Source organism: Limulus polyphemus, unplaced genomic scaffold (genome assembly GCF_000517525.1).
Source record: "Limulus polyphemus unplaced genomic scaffold, Limulus_polyphemus-2.1.2 Scaffold5613, whole genome shotgun sequence".
NCBI classification, from domain to species: domain Eukaryota; kingdom Metazoa; phylum Arthropoda; class Merostomata; order Xiphosura; family Limulidae; genus Limulus; species Limulus polyphemus.
In genome coordinates, this window is record NW_013671223.1 from 24,654 (window position 1) to 40,851 (window position 16,198).

The 16,198-nt window shown below is 29.4% G+C and overlaps 1 protein-coding gene across 10 annotated transcripts in view; it reads left to right on the forward strand.

The window, feature by feature from the left end:
• LOC106472792 (UDP-N-acetylhexosamine pyrophosphorylase-like) overlaps positions 1–15,117 on the forward strand; it is a 35,631-nt gene extending 20,514 nt beyond the window's left edge. For 9 of the 10 annotated variants that reach the window (XM_022401332.1, XM_022401329.1, XM_013933451.2 and 6 more), the window contains 9 exons: positions 7,538–7,742; positions 7,999–8,174; positions 8,420–8,592; positions 8,980–9,173; positions 9,664–9,798; positions 10,680–10,865; positions 11,617–11,688; positions 13,372–13,444; positions 14,671–15,117. In XM_022401332.1, coding sequence (XP_022257040.1) covers positions 7,538–7,742; positions 7,999–8,174; positions 8,420–8,592; positions 8,980–9,173; positions 9,664–9,798; positions 10,680–10,865; positions 11,617–11,688; positions 13,372–13,444; positions 14,671–14,787 — 1,331 coding nt within the window. In that variant the 3' untranslated portion in view covers positions 14,788–15,117. The remainder of the gene's footprint in view (positions 1–7,537; positions 7,743–7,998; positions 8,175–8,419; positions 8,593–8,979; positions 9,174–9,663; positions 9,799–10,679; positions 10,866–11,616; positions 11,689–13,371; positions 13,445–14,670) is intronic. The other variant, XM_013933454.2, reaches the window with a different exon arrangement.
• Positions 15,118–16,198: the final 1,081 nt, after the last annotated feature.

The following is a 16,198-nucleotide window of genomic DNA, read 5'->3' on the forward strand; positions in this document are numbered from 1 at the left end:
AATGTTTACTATTTTATCACTGTCGTGATAATTTAAGTTATAAAAAATCATAAACTTTAATCCTTTTTATTTAGATTTATATTAGATTCTGTTGATAAACTTTAATACTTTTTATTTAGATTTATATTAGATTCTGTTGATAAACTTTAATACTTTTTATTTAGATTTATATTAGATTCTGTTGATAAACTTTAATCCTTTTTATTTAGATTTGTATTAGATTCTGTTGATAAACTTTATAATTTAGGCCAAGAATGAGCTGTCATGGTTGTTTTTCCACCTTACCATATACCAAATGTTCTTAGAGGTTTATACTAGTCTCAGAAACTAAAATATAACGTACCGTATTCTTCGGTGTATAAGACGCACTTTTTTAGCCCAAAACTTGATGTCAAAATCTACTTGCGTCCTATACACCGAAGGTATGAATAATATATATGTATATATATACGATATACACAAGCCATGTGTAAATATATTTAAAAAGGCATGCGTAGTTTAGTTCAATTGAACGTGTTATTTATAACAATAGTAGTTTTTCTTTTAAAAACATAACTATTTATAATGCTCCCTAAATAAAAAAAATAAATTATAGTAATGGATGAGAGTGGAAAAGCTTGTAAATACATGATGATCCCTGTTTAATGTGGAGTAGAATAAGGCTGATTACTGTTAAGACTACTGGACACGATAAAACTCATTATACAATGGTGCTAGCATGTTGTGCAGATGGAACAAAATAACCACCAATGTTGATTTTTAAAAGAAAAACAATGCCCAAAGAAAATTTACCCAGCAGTGTCTACGTTCACGTATATGAAAAAGGATGGATGGATGAAAACGGAACACTACTTTGGTTTGAAAAAATTTGGTCGAAATGTCCAGGAGGCTTATTAAAAAAGCCTTCTCTCCTCGTCTGGGATTCCTTTAGAGCTCATAAAATGCAAAAAATAAAGGAAAAAGCTAATGAGCTAAAAACACAGTGAGCTGTTAGACCCAGCAGTTTAACAAGTCAACTGCAACCTCTCGATGTTTCTATTAACAAACCATTTAAGACTTTAATGAGAGAGGAATGGAACAACTGGATGCAGCAGGAAGTTTTTTTCCTACGACCCCTACAGGACGAAGGACCGACGCTTGCTCAGGTCTGCATGTGGGTGAAGAATTCATGGGAAAAAGTAAGAAGTGATATAGTGATTAAGTCATTTAAGAAATGTGGTATCAGTAATGCAATGGATGGGACCGAGGATGACATTCTCTTTGACCATAATATTGTATCCAATGATTCCTTTCCAAGCGACAGTGAAAGCAATTGATGATTTTGTAGGTTTTGAACCAAACTAAATAACAGTAAACTTTTTTTTGATTTACGGTATTTTCTTATTTTGTTGTTTTGAGCTCTTTTATGTTTAGAACAATATATACTATATAAAGTAACAAATTTAATTTTTGTTCAATAAAAATCTTTCAAATGCGACTGGAGCTTTTTTTCCCCCAAAACTTTGTCTTCAAAATAAGGGTGCGTTTTATACACCGGTGCGTCTTATATTCCAAAAAATATGGTATATACAATTATTCCTATAATTCAGGAATACCACACACTTTTGAAACATTAATTTTTTTTAATTCCAATTTTATTTATTATTGAAATTCAATAAGACAGTGGTAAATCTATCTCTCTGACATACACACACACAAACCAGTTAAATTTGGTGCATTTTCCAGGTTCTACTAAAGAAATAAAAATGAAAAATTTTACAATATGTAGACAAAGTTTTATGTTTTAATAACCTTTATTACTTTTGAACTGAATACTTTTCAAGGTCTTACCCCAACCCATACCGATGTGATTTTCTTTGCCATTCTTTTTATTGCACCTTATTAAAAGCTTTTTGAAAATTTGAGTATACCAAGATCACATCTTTCGTTCAGTATTGTCCTTGAGAAAAGATAAGATTTCCATTTGGTGAATCCATATTGGCTTTCATTCAAGATAACATTGGAGTAACATAAACAGCACTCCAATATTCAGATGCCTGATCACTTTATATTTACCTACTAAAAATGAAAAAGAGAGGTCCACATATCTGACCTTTATCCTCCTTCACAAACATGGGAAAAAAACCTTGTCTGGCAATGTTGTTTTATAAATTTTTATACCATCTACCAACAAGGGATTAATATCTGCACGATTCAGATCAATTATAATATTTCCTGTAGAATGCTCAGTGGCAGGAATATTGCTAATATCTTTATTTAAATTTAAAAAAATTAAAAGCTCAACCTCTCATAATATTAAACAATGGCCCTGCCATCAACATCCTTTCAGTTTGTTTTGTTTTAAAATCATCAGCCAGTTATTTTTTATAAGCCTTGTTAGACTTTCTAATTTTTTGAATACCATATCTGTATCCTTTCTATACTTCTATAAACCTTCTAACCCATTTACTCTTCTGGCGATTATCCCTTATATATTCTTTTTTTTTATGTCTTTAGCAGCCACTTAGGTTTGATCTCCCACAAAATTCTTTTCCTCTATTTTTAGGAACATGCCTATCTTGAATTAAAAGCAAGTTAATTTTTAAAAATTTCCCAAATCTGTCCTACATAATTTTTTAATTTATTGTCCCAATTCATTAATAATACATTTTTTTCATGGCCACAAAATTAGGTTTCTGAAAATTAGGAAATAAAATTTAATTTTTGTTTATCTTAACATGCAGCAAAACATTATACAATGATAATTCTTTCTCAAATGTTATTATTATTAGTGATTAACACTAAGTCTAAAATAGCATTTCTACTTGACTCCATATGTTTCCAGTCAATGTGCTAAAAGTAAAGTTTCTCCTGGTTATTATTAGGTCGTCATGAAATTAATGTTGCTTTTTTTTAGATGAAATAACTCGAACAACTTATATCTAAACAAAACATTTATTAAATGAAATAGTCTCCATTATTATCGATGATGCTTTACCATCTTACATTCAGCTTGTGAATGCCCTGATTAAAGAAGTCACTTGGCTTTGAAGCAAAAAACATATCGATGTCCTTTTTAACACCTTCCACATTTGCAAAAGTTTTCCCATTAAGAATGAAAAAAATGGTAATCTGATGGTGCCATATCTGGAGAATATGGTGGGTGGGGGAGAACTTCCCAACCCAACTCCATAATCTTGTGTTGTGTCAAACATGCCACATGTGGACGTACATTGTCGTGGAGAAGAAGAACACCTTTCCAATTGATGAGTGAAGGGCTTGATTTAAATGTTCCAGTTGTTAACTATAGATCTCTGCATTTACAGTTTGTTGTGGATTGTGGAGTTTGAAATGAATTACTCCTTTGATGTCTCACCAAATGCAAAGCATCACTTTCAGCAAATGGAGTCCAGGTTTTGGGGTCAGAAGTGGTGTTTGTCTAGGACTGAGCCATTGTTTGTGGCATTTAATATTTGCATAGAGAATCCATTTTTCATCACCAATGACAATTCTGTCCAAAAATGGTTCATGTGCATTACGCGCCAGAAGAGAGAATGCAACGTTCACGCATTGGAAACAATGATCATCGTAGAGTTCATGAGGCACCCAAACACCTTCTTTATGGAGTTTTCCCATATTCCTTAGATGTTTACATACTGTTTCATGAGAGACATGCAATTCTTGTATTCAAACAGCATTACATGCCGGATGTGTGTCTAATGTGCCATCACTATAAAGGATTAGAGTATACTAAACTTTACACATTATATAGGCTACACTAATGTGACATTTAACTATCATATGTGATGAACTTTTTTGGGGGGGGGGAGTAATGAAAGTGTTCCAAAATGTGACATTAATTTCTTGATGACTTAATACGACTTATGAATATTTTTATTAGTATCAACTGTGATCTCATTATACAATTTCTCACCCATCCTGTCTGATCAATTGGCCTATAACAATTTAATCGTTAATTAAAATCTTTATACCCTTGAAACCTCTGATTACAACCCATATAGTCAACCATTTGACTACAATTTTTATTTTTTCAGTCCTAATTGACGGCAGTTCATCCCTTATATAAAGAGTCATCCCACTTTCTTGTAAAAAATCTGTCACTATTAAACATTTTATGTGGAATTTCAAAATAATTCCTATTATCAATATTCTTCAAATGTTTTATTAATTCCCATTATATCATAGTCTTCCATTTCAGCTAGAACCTTGAACTCAACCATTTTGTTCCTGGTACTTTTCATTATAATAATAGCAATTAAGTTTATTCATGATCTTACTATGTTTAACTTTAAATCTCTTAGACTTGTCTTTAAAGCTGTTATTTAGCTTGTTATTGCTTGGAATGCTTATCTATCGTATCTCTTTTTTTATATTCCCAATTGACCAAGCTCTCTCACCACAATGAAACCTTAGTTTAAACTATCTTAATACATATATTTAGTTCCCCAAATAGCCTACTATGTAATCTCTAGCATATAATTCCTCCTTGTCATGAAAACCATCCAACACATACAACCAACCCACCTGTTGCACTAAGCATATCCTTGATAATCCTTCATTTAAGCCTTGGATCCAGCTTAGATGAGGGAATACACTCTTCAAAGAGAAACATGTCTGTTTCTATCCCTAAACCTCTGAAGGAAGTTTTTATACCTGTTAAGCAGCTCTTCTGATTTAAAATTTTCAAACTCATTCACTTCTTCATGGACTACAAAAAGAGAATGATCATTGATACTAACAAATAAACTGTTAACACACTATATCCTGTACAGAAAGTACACAACATATTTTGTATTAGTTATGTAAAGATATTAATAACTGCTCTTGACTTTGTGAGCATGTAAGTTGGTGATGTCTGTGTTTCCACATAGATTCAAATGAAGATATTTTACACATAGGCTACACTTGTTTAATGTTATTAGGATAAGTAAATTTACCTTTATTTCACAAAACCCTTGATTTGCTTCTGTACTTGGAAAAAATATAAATATAAACCAGTGACACGTACGTCAGATATCCCACATCTGATATGTTAACCTTGGTTACTTAAATATTTGTACTACAGATTTTCTTGTGTGTGTAATATCATGAAAAAACACAACTGAGAACTTCCTATACAAACCTTCTAGTTAGAAAAAAGGACAAAGGTTGAATGTTAAGCTATCTTATTGAAATTGGGGTTAATTTTAATTTTATTCATCTAATGTTCTATAGTTTTGTTATCTAATGCAATTAACACAGAGTTGATCATTGTAGAGGCTGGGATGAAAACTTTATTGGATAGTTTTGTACTTATCATTTCTCACCAATTATCTATAATAGTTTATTTTACAATATTATTTTATTTGTGTTATTCTCTTTGTATGTTCAAGTAACTACCTTTCCACAGTTGGACTCCCACTAAAACATGTTTTACAGTTTTCTCTCACAGTAACTTGTGCTTTGTTTTTATTTGTTTATCTAGTGTTTCTCACACTATTTATTTCTGTATGGGTTAATAGATTCAATTTTCCTTCAAGGAGACTTATTTTTCTTGTCAAATAAGTATAAATAAATTTGATTGGTATCAGTTTAATTACTTAAGTAATACTCTCCAATGTGAAAATACTGGTGTTATTCTTACACCTTTTTTTCAGTGTTTAGCTAAAATGATAAAACATTACACAAGGTTATGTGTAAATGCTTAAACTTTTAATTTTACTGAGTTTTTTGTTTGTACTAAAGTTTAAACTTAGTTCCCATAGTAATGAAAATTTTTTAACATATTTCTAAGAATCAAGAATTATTTTTGATTCTTGTAACCAAGAAAACTAGTAAAACATTCCACAATAACATTAGATATTAATAAAATTTAAAATTTGAAACAAAATAGGTATATAAGAATTAAATAAACTTGAAAGTACTTGTGCATTAACTATGAAAGTTTGACAGATAACAATATATAAGTCTTACAATGTATTGAGTTTAAAATTTGAAAAAGGTATGGAATAAAAAAGTATTCAGGAAGTGTATTGAAATTTCACTTTAACCACATTTTAAAGTTTTATTAGTTTGCAAAAAAAAAAAAGAATTATACAAATGATATGTAATCTGAGACTATATCTTTATTGAATGTAATTATCTTCACTTTTTTACAAATGATGTATTTTTGGACATAACTTTTCTATCAGCATAGTTAAAAGTAAAATTAGGATAAGACAGCACATACTTACATGTAGATTCTGCAACACATTCCATTTGCTCTGTAAATATACCCATAATGGTTTAGGGAACTATTATTTCACTCACGACAAAATGTACTTTTAATTTTTCAGGTAAATATTTTACTGGTAATGAATTTACAAGTACTTCTAGATTGTCTCTTAAAAAAATAGTACACCATAGTTTCAAAAATAGAAAAAACAAAACATGCTTTATTTTTGTATCACTAAGGTTGTTAAGCTCAGTCTTAAATTCAATGATGAGTTGTCTGCTAAAGAAATTATTTCCAGACTGTAATTTTTATTTTCTAACAATGGCTAGCCATAAAAATTCTCAAGGTTAACTATTTTAGAAAAACAAATGACAGCACAGAACATAGTCACTGAAATAAGGAGGTAATTACCAGACTGTTAACAAGGAACTTTTATGTTTAGCTGTTAATATATACAACCCTTAATTTTTATTCTAAAAAAGCTATCTAATTACATCACAACTAAACATTTACTTGGTAATTACCATAGGTAATTTAGCATACCAATTTAATTTGAAATGACTGAACAATACAGGTAACTATAGCACTAACACAAAGTTCTTATGTATTGTTTATCTTATTCTTGATACTTATTTTATGATAAGTGACTTGATAAAAGTGTGTGACATAATAAAGGAAGATTTTGATTTTTTTTATAATGCTAAATCATGTAAATCTTGAATTTAAGCTTTCTAATAATGTCTAGTATTTCTAATTTGAAGGGTATTATCTCATATACCCAGATGTTATGGATAGTGTTTGAACTTGTGCTAAAAGATAATGAAGTAATGTAAATGGAGTAAAAGTTGTGGAGTTCTAATTTCAAATTAAAACTTGATGACAATTGGGTGCTGGTTGGCCTGATGGTAGAGCTCAGTATTTTGGAGCTGATAAGTCAGGTTAAATTACTTGTGATATCACAAAATTTTTCAAACACTTTAAGATGGGTGCATAACAAGAGTAACAATTAATTCCTTAGCATGGATGGTGGGTGGTAGGGTGCTTCTGTCTGCATTCCATCTGGTCAGTAACTTAAAATTAGGAACAGCAGAAGATAGTTTTAGTGGCTTTGCCTTAAATATAAAATAAATACTAAAGAAATTATATTTATGTCCCAATACACTTATTCCCGGGGTAAAAAATATTGATCTACCATTTTATGGGGATTGTTGGTTCACGTACAATATTGACGTCTGTATTAAGAGTAAGTTAATTAGTCATTAATTTCTTTGTGCATGTTTGTAGTTTTAAATGAAAATTTTAAAATAACTCCCTGATATATATTAATTTTTTCTTGTCTTTCAGGTTTAGAAAAGATTTCAGAACATAAAGTAGCAGTTCTGCTACTTGCTGGTGGTCAAGGTACAAGACTTGGAGTGCCTTATCCAAAAGGAATGTATGATGTTGGGCTTCCATCTCATAAAACTCTCTACCAGCTACAAGGAGAGAGAATCCTTCGCCTTCAACTGTTAGCTGAAGAGAAGACCGGAAAACCGTGCATAATACCATGGTATATTTTTGAGTAGAAGTCTTTATTTTTCTTAATGAAAATGTTAGATCATACTTTTGTGAACTTGTAGTATTGTAGTAACTTATGGTTTAGAACATTATCTTAAAGTACACAAATTGTATTAAAAATAATTATAATTCACCAAGTTTTAATATTGTTTGAAGAATCTTGATAACTTAAGTTTTCTGTAAGACAAAGGGAAAAGGATTTGCTTGCAGTGTCAGGGTATACTCAGCTGTTTTCTGTTTTTTTCCAGGTACATCATGACCAGTGAACATACCATGGATCCAACTATTGAATTTTTTGAGAAACACAATTACTTTGGGTTAAAGAAAGAAAATTTTATAATTTTTGAACAGGATATGCTTCCTTGTTTCACATTTGATGGAAAAATTATTTTGGAAACTCCATGGAAAATAGCAACAGCTCCTGGTTAGTAGAAGAGCATAATAGGCTTAATTCTTGTGTTAGGAGGTAGTTGTGTTGGTCCACTTTGTGACTATATTTAGATATAAGCTAACAGATAGTAAATAAAATGACATTCTTTTTAAATATTATGAATCAAAAAAAGAACTTAGATGAAAAGTTTTATCATTAGCAATTATTAAAGAATACAATTTATATGAACTTCTTTTTTTATTGACTTTAGTTTTTTGTTTTTTTTTCGTCTTAAATAGATGGTAATGGTGGTCTGTACAGAGCCTTAAGGAAGCAAGGTATTGTGGAGGACATGGAAAAACGTGGTGTCATGTATATACATGTTTACTGTGTTGACAATATTCTGGTCAAATTAGCTGATCCTGTATTTATTGGTTATTGTGTTGAGAAAGGAGCTAACTGTGGGGCAAAGGTTAATGAGTTTTTTTGTTTTTTTTGCTCTTTGAGAAATAAGATACATTTCTTGCTGTATATCATTTAATTTTAAGCAGGTTATATATATCAAACAGCTTTACTTAAAAAGACAATAAAGAATAGAAAAAAAGTTGTACAATAATTAAGAATGTTTTACAAGTCTTGTTTAAAAGAAGTCAATATAATCATTGTTCAGTATAATTATTGTTTGTAGTAGATAATCCAGGATTGCTAAATACCTGTAGGGGGTTGTATAACTTGAAACTAGTCTAACTTAATGGATAGGGTTGAAAGAAAAGATAAAAGTGTTTTAATATCTTTCTCTCACAAAGAACTGGTAAAGTACCAGCCAAAAGTGTAGTTTAATTTTTTCATCCTTTTATAGGTTGTGGAGAAACTATTCCCTACTGAAGCAGTTGGTGTTGTTTGTAAAGTAGATGGCAAGTACCAGGTGGTAGAGTACAGTGAAATATCACTGAAAACTGCACAGAAACGAAACCCTGATGGACGTCTGACTTTCAATGCTGGAAGCATCTGCAACCACTTCTTCACTTTAGATTTTCTACATACTGTGATAAAGTGAGTAATAAACTGTGAATGTATTTCTTTCTTAGGTGTTAATATTACTATGATAATTATCACTTTTATAATTAATTAATTTTTTTTATTTATTTGGAAGGCTTATTATATCTGTATAAAATAGTTCCAGTATGTTTTTTTACTGCTACTATAAAAACATTAATGACCACAGATAAACAGAAATAGCTGTATAAATTATAAATAATTTAAATTGCTAATGTGAAATATTTCAAAACTGCATTTTTTATTGAAATGAAATTTCATCATGGCCAAAAATATCATTTAAAGTGAGTGTACCAACTGGTAAACAATGCATTCTAATTATTATAAGTAATGTAGTTTTAACATCAAATTTAATTAGCTATGCTCATTATTAAGTATATATTTTCAGTTCTGGTCTCTTTAGGTAAGTTATTTTAATCCAAAATTAATATTAATTGTAAGTTTTTAAATTTATTTAGTAGTAATTTTTTTCATGTTCATGTTTCAGATCTAATAATTTGAAACATCACATTGCCAAGAAGAAAATTCCATATGTTAATGAGGAGGGTGAAGTAGTGAAACCAGATAAGCCAAATGGTATTAAATTAGAAAAGTTTGTGTTTGATGTCTTTGAATTTTCAAGGTAAGTATGCATTATATTTTTAGTAATAAATTTAAGGCAAAATTCACAAGTAGATAAAAGTTTTCCATGATTAAGATGACTGACACTTTTCTTAGAGAATTTGTGAGATAAACTCTTCTATTCAGTAATTACATATTTGGAAAAGTTATATTGTAATATCCTCTGAGATGAAGAACGACACACCACTTTTGAGAATTTTATTTTATTTTTCTGAGGTGTTGTTTTAGAAGAATCTACGCTTTATAGACAGAAAGTTTTCTGTGTCTTAATCAAGTAACTTTTACCCCATAAATACAGTTTGTAATTTTTACTTACCATCAAAATTTGTAACAATTGTAAGATGTTTTGTTATGTACTTTAGGATGTTTTTTTCAGGGTTACTAGTGAGGGGCCAAGTACCTCAAAATTCGTTTAATTCAATGATGGGGCAAGTCTAAGAATAGACTGGCCACACTGTTTTCCTTCAGAAAAAAATACACAGTTCTGATGATAAGAAAAACTTCAAACTTGTAACTAGAATGTTCTGTGAACTAGTGTAGAATAATTAATTGGTGATATTGAAATACTTCATCTTCTTAATTAAAGTTGTCTACTTTAAGTAAAATTATATATTTAAGCTAGAATTACTCATACTCTTGTATTAAAGAAATTTAAATGTTCACACAAATTACATTTGAATTTACATTTTGGGAAGAATATTTATGGGTCTACAAATCAGGTGGTTAGTTGTGGGGATGACCGTGTTATTTTTCTGTGTTTGCTATAATAGAGATATTTTTTTAAAAATGTATGCTTTTGTATAAAATTTACATTTATGAATTTTTAAATATGTAGGACCTGTCATTTTTCTAATGATCTGTTTTTTTATTACTTTGGTTTAGTCAGTTTGTTGTATGGGAGGTACTTAGAGAAGATGAGTTTTCTCCACTGAAGAATGCTGATGGAGCAGAAAAAGATACACCAACCACAGCCCGCCATGCTCTTTTTAGCCTCCACCAAAGATATGTCCTTAGTGCAGGAGGAAAATTTGTTGATGAAGATGGAACTACAATCCCTTTAATTCCAAGGTTTGTTTGATTTTAAGTGTTTGTTTAATAATGTTTTTATAATTTCAGTGATGTTCATTGTAAATGCACAAGTGTTAGGTTGTTTGAGTGACAGATAATGATAGATGTTCACTTTTACAAGTGCATTCTTGTCTTCAGTTTTTTTATGTACTCACACAGTTCAGTAAAAGTTCAGAAAGGATTTTTCATATACATACCTCACAGTTTATTTTCAAGTTTCTTTTATTTTTGTATTATCTTTTGTTCATTTGACAAATATTTATTTCAATTTTGTATTCTATATTATATTTTATTTTAACAAGTAGATTGTTTTAAACAAAGTAAAGTGAAAAAACATGTCAAGTTACTTTTTTAGCCCAAATTGTCCAAAGGGTTTTAAACTAAAATATACACATTTGTGCTTTAAAAGTCATCAAGTCTTAGAAACTGATGAGAGAAATAGTTACATAAAGTTGTATGGTGAAAGAAAAATAAGTAAGTTGTAACAATCTTTCATTATAAATAGTTATTGTCTTGAAAGCGTAGTAATAATAATTATTTATTTTTCGCTTCAAATAACATTTGCATTATTAGTCTTTGAAATTTACATATAAAACTTTTCTTTTATCATAAATAAAACTTGCATGAAATGAAATGTCCAAGTAGTTGCATAAAAATATAATTTTGTATTCTTTAATATTTTTTTTCTAATGAGTTTAAATTTTGACCTCGTCTTTATCCTTTTTTTTTGTTGCCTAACCTTTGCCTGTAGCCTGTCCACCACACAGAAAAGCAGTTTGAGTAGCACTTGTAAAGAAACTGGTCATGGTGATGATACAGATAGGTACAAAGCTTGCTTCCCCCTTTTGTGTGTAGTTCCTGTAGATCTTGCAACTCAGTTTTATAACAGTTATAAACAGACATCCCAGATTTCTAAGTTTGCTTTGAACACGTGTTGTTAAGCCTATTTGAAGTTCAGAGTGGTAAATATTTTAATACTTGCACTTCAAAGTAAGATAAAGTTGTCAAATTTAGAAAATATTGCATTTGGTGATCATTAAGTAAAATCTATTAACGAATCTTAGGACTTTAGTGCATTAATTTTTTTTTCAGATTAAAACTTTTACTACTGTTTCTCATAAAACAATTGTTAATGTGTTTTGCCATAAATAAATGTGAAGCTTGAAACAACATACGGGGGTAGGTAATGATGCATATGCATTTTTATGAAAAAAATTATTTATAGTTCTAAACAATATTAATTTAGATTCATTAAATTTTAGTATATTATGACCTTGTTGGGATTAAAAGTGGATTTGAAGTATAATTATAAAATCACATTTTAATTGTAATGTAAGAAGTCCATCTTCCTAAATTTTCCTACCCTTCATATAAAAGCAGCTTATCAGGTTGTTGTTTTTTTTTTTTTCGTCTGGAAGCATCTAAAATACTTTGCAGTAAATTGATATTAGAGATTAGGCATAATATCAGTTTCTTTTTTGTTTTTTATTGGTTTTAATCTACAATTTTTTTCTTACTTTTCTCTTAAAAGTTTAATAAAACACAAAGCAATATTATTTAAAGTATAATCATTTATAGCCAACTGAAACTTTGCTATTAGTTCTATATTGTACATATATTTGTGTTGTTGGTTATAACCTGCTTTCATTATTAATTTATACCTATTAAATTGTGTTTTGACCTGAATCCATTATTGTCACTATCCATGAGTAAACAAGAAGGATTTTAGATTTTTTTCTACTATTCATAATAGTAAAAATAACAAAACATTGCCAGAAAACCAGTGGCTTTAATGGACAGTACCTGCCTGTTTCTGGAGTGGGACAATATTTCAGTTTTTATACTGAAGTTTTCTTCAGGTTGAAGCAGTCTGTTCAAGCCACAAAACTAGCATGTCTGCAGTGCCTGAACTACTCTGGAAATAAAGCCAATGTTTGTTTCTTTCCAGTAGTAGCAAAACATGTTTGTAGCATAAGTAACTAAAAAAATTATCTTCCGAATATAAGCATTATGATTTTGCTCATATTTGTAACTAACTTTTGAAATAAAAGACTCTTATGGTGAACATAATATGTAAATATGTTCAGAAATATTTCAAATACATGTATGCCTGAGATCACGCTTTTAATTTGCATTTTTGATTTTAAAGTGTGGTGAAATGTGATCACCTTTTGTAATATTTCTTTAATGTTTAGTGTTAGAAGTTTACAGTATCTGTTTTTTTAACCTTTTAATAATAAGTATATAAGATATTATAGGGTGATTGATTTATCTAGTGCTGTAAATAGGGTCGAAGATCACATAATATTAGAAACTTTCAAGGGAAAAGTATTGAAGATATTTGAATGAATGAAGTAATTTTAAAGGAGCTTCAAAACATGTTTGTTAAATATAAAAACTAAAAGCCCTTGTAAAACACTAGATTTAACTTTTATACTTGTTACTTATTTACAGTGTATTCACTGTTGTTATATGTCTGGAAATTAAAAACGTTTTTATCACTTAGTCAAAAATATTACCAGAAATACCAAGGCCCAGTAGTGTGTGAAATATCTCCTCTTCTCTCCTATGATGGTGAGGTAGGTGTTCAAGATTTTATTTAAGCAAGCCTTTCATACATTGTTTGAACATGCATAAAAAATAGTGCTTTAATATAGAGTGATAAACAATTTATTTTTAATTTAAAAGGCTTATCTGTAAAATATGTATACTGTTATATAGTTTTTCAGACTACAAAGTATTCTTTCTCCTGTACAGGTCTTTGTATTGTAGGTTATTTCTTAAAAAATTGCAGTTGAGTTTTGGTAAAGGGAAATTATATTTATTATTTTTGTTGTAGAAAGTGTCTAGAAACCTAAAATTATACTACTGTTAGTTAAGTAATTAAATATATGACAATGGTTCCAACTTTTTTGTATATTAACCAGTGTTTGGTAGTAAATACGTAGGACTTCTATTTTACTTCAGAACATATTAATAATAAAGCTTACATAACAATATAAACATATTATCATTACAGTGTGATATTACTGGTTAGTTTATTGTTTGCTGTTTTTAGGATGAAAGCATTAGTTCTCTCTAAGTAACTGCTTTTGATAAGTTTAATTATGTAGCTTTTCACAACTGCATACACATTATTACATTCAGATTTAGAATTAAGCACAGTATAACTTTGTGACATTGAATAAAAGTCCAGAGACACAACTTTTGAGTATTTCTGAATTACAAATTGTCAAGTCGTGGCAACTATAGCCAGTAGAAAGTTGCAGGAAGCTTATGACAAAGACTTTTTGCATTGGGAACTACATTACAAGTCTATTTTAAAGATGCATGGTGATCAGATAGAGTATGATGAATTTGGAGACATGGACTATAATGACCTTGTTAGGCTCCAAAATTGTTTTAATATAACTCACTCAACGTCTTTAGAAAGATGAGTGGTTAGTTAGAAGTATTATGGATCTAATTATTTGGGTAAATAGGAGGAATAAGAAAATTGCAGAAAAATGTATACAGATCACTTCATATAATTAGGTCTAATATTCACAACTAAAGCTTTTTCTTGTTCAGTTCTTGTGTCCAGTGTTGATTGTTTTGTTCAGCTATTTTTTAATAGCCTTGTACCATAATTTACAAGTTCAAAACAACCTGACTACAGTATCATGTAAGTGTAATCGTGTGATTTGTACAACACTAGCTTAACCATTAGTTCTTCTGACATTTGATCTCATTGTGTATATTAGTAAACATGTTATGTACATTTGGTTTGACTACTGATAGTGAGATTGATTGTATTTCTACATAGGACCTACATGAACTGGTCAGTGGAAAGAAATTCACTCCTCCTCTGGTCTTGGAAAGCACACAGGAACAAAAGTGCCAAAATGGAACCAAAACACCAAACCTGCCTTTTACTGTGTAGAAAAACAGTGGACTTTGTAATGTTTCTCAGCACGTGTTTGTGGTGGTTGTCTATTTGTATACTCATCATTGTGTGTATGTAGACACAAGCTGGGGCAGTAAATGAAACTTAGACTATCGTGTGCTGGTACTAACTTAATAATAGAAAGTTACTTCAAAACTGCACCAGATGTCAAGTAATTGCACATCTTATCCGTTTGAAACATTAAGAGGCATGAATTAAGTATTGACCAACCAGTGTTAGTGTGTTTCCTAAGATTTATATTTGATTAGCACAAAATGTTTACAGAAAAAATTTGAACTCTTTTTTTTTAAATTTATGGTAGGAGCAGACAGAAAAAGAGCGAGTTGAATACTTTGTATGAAGGATAGAGTAATTACTGGTCATTTCCACAAAAGTAGTTTTTTGTTAGAAGCTCAAATCTGTCAATAGGATGCTTTTGTATAATGTATATAAGGTTTCAATCATATGTTAAAGCATTCTTCCTCTGGCTATTCAAAGTAAAACATTAGAATAATAAATTAAATAGAATAAACAAGGTAATATTCTATAATAAGATTTCTATATTTCACTACTGTGTGTTTGTTGGGTGTTAAAATGTTTTTAGTTTGTATGTTTTTGGTTCTCGGTGGCAGTAAGGCAATTCAATAAGCTGTGGACTTGTTTGACTATAACCTTTGGACCATAATGACTGTGACTAGAAATAGAAATAATAATTGTTTTTGAGTATTAAACTACAAAGACACCAAAACTGACACTAGTAATCAAAATGTATGTCTTAGTAAACCTTTCTATTAGGATCCACTTTTAGTTGGAATCATCTGTTAATTAATTAATACCAACTAGTTTTCTTCATTTGAAAGTTATTCCCATTCAACACATTATCTCTGTTATATATAATTCCCTCTTATAAATGATATACAGGGTTGGTATAATAAATACATTTTTGACTCAAATTACTTACTGTTATAAAAAACATTTACTTATTCTTCTGATTAGCTGCTGTATTTTAAATTGACACATATCTGTATATATTTTTTTGTGCAATTATATTCTGAAACTTAATTTAGGTATTTTTACTTTATACTTTATTAAAATAAATTTTCCCAGTTGTGGGATTGCATAGTTATTTGTATTTATAAAATACATTTTTCAATTTAATATTTTTAATGTGAAAAACTATATATATACATATTTTTTGTTAATAAATTTTTATCAATTATTTTGGAACAGATTTAAGTAATACATGTAGGTAGTTTTCCAGTTAGATCATTTCAACATACAAGTACATAACATATATACAAATGACATATTTTTTTTCTGATTTGGTTGTTTTCAGAGATTTGCAGCAAAATTTTATTTATAAGCAGTTTTTTGTGGAGGAGTATCAAAAATAAATATTTAGGTTACT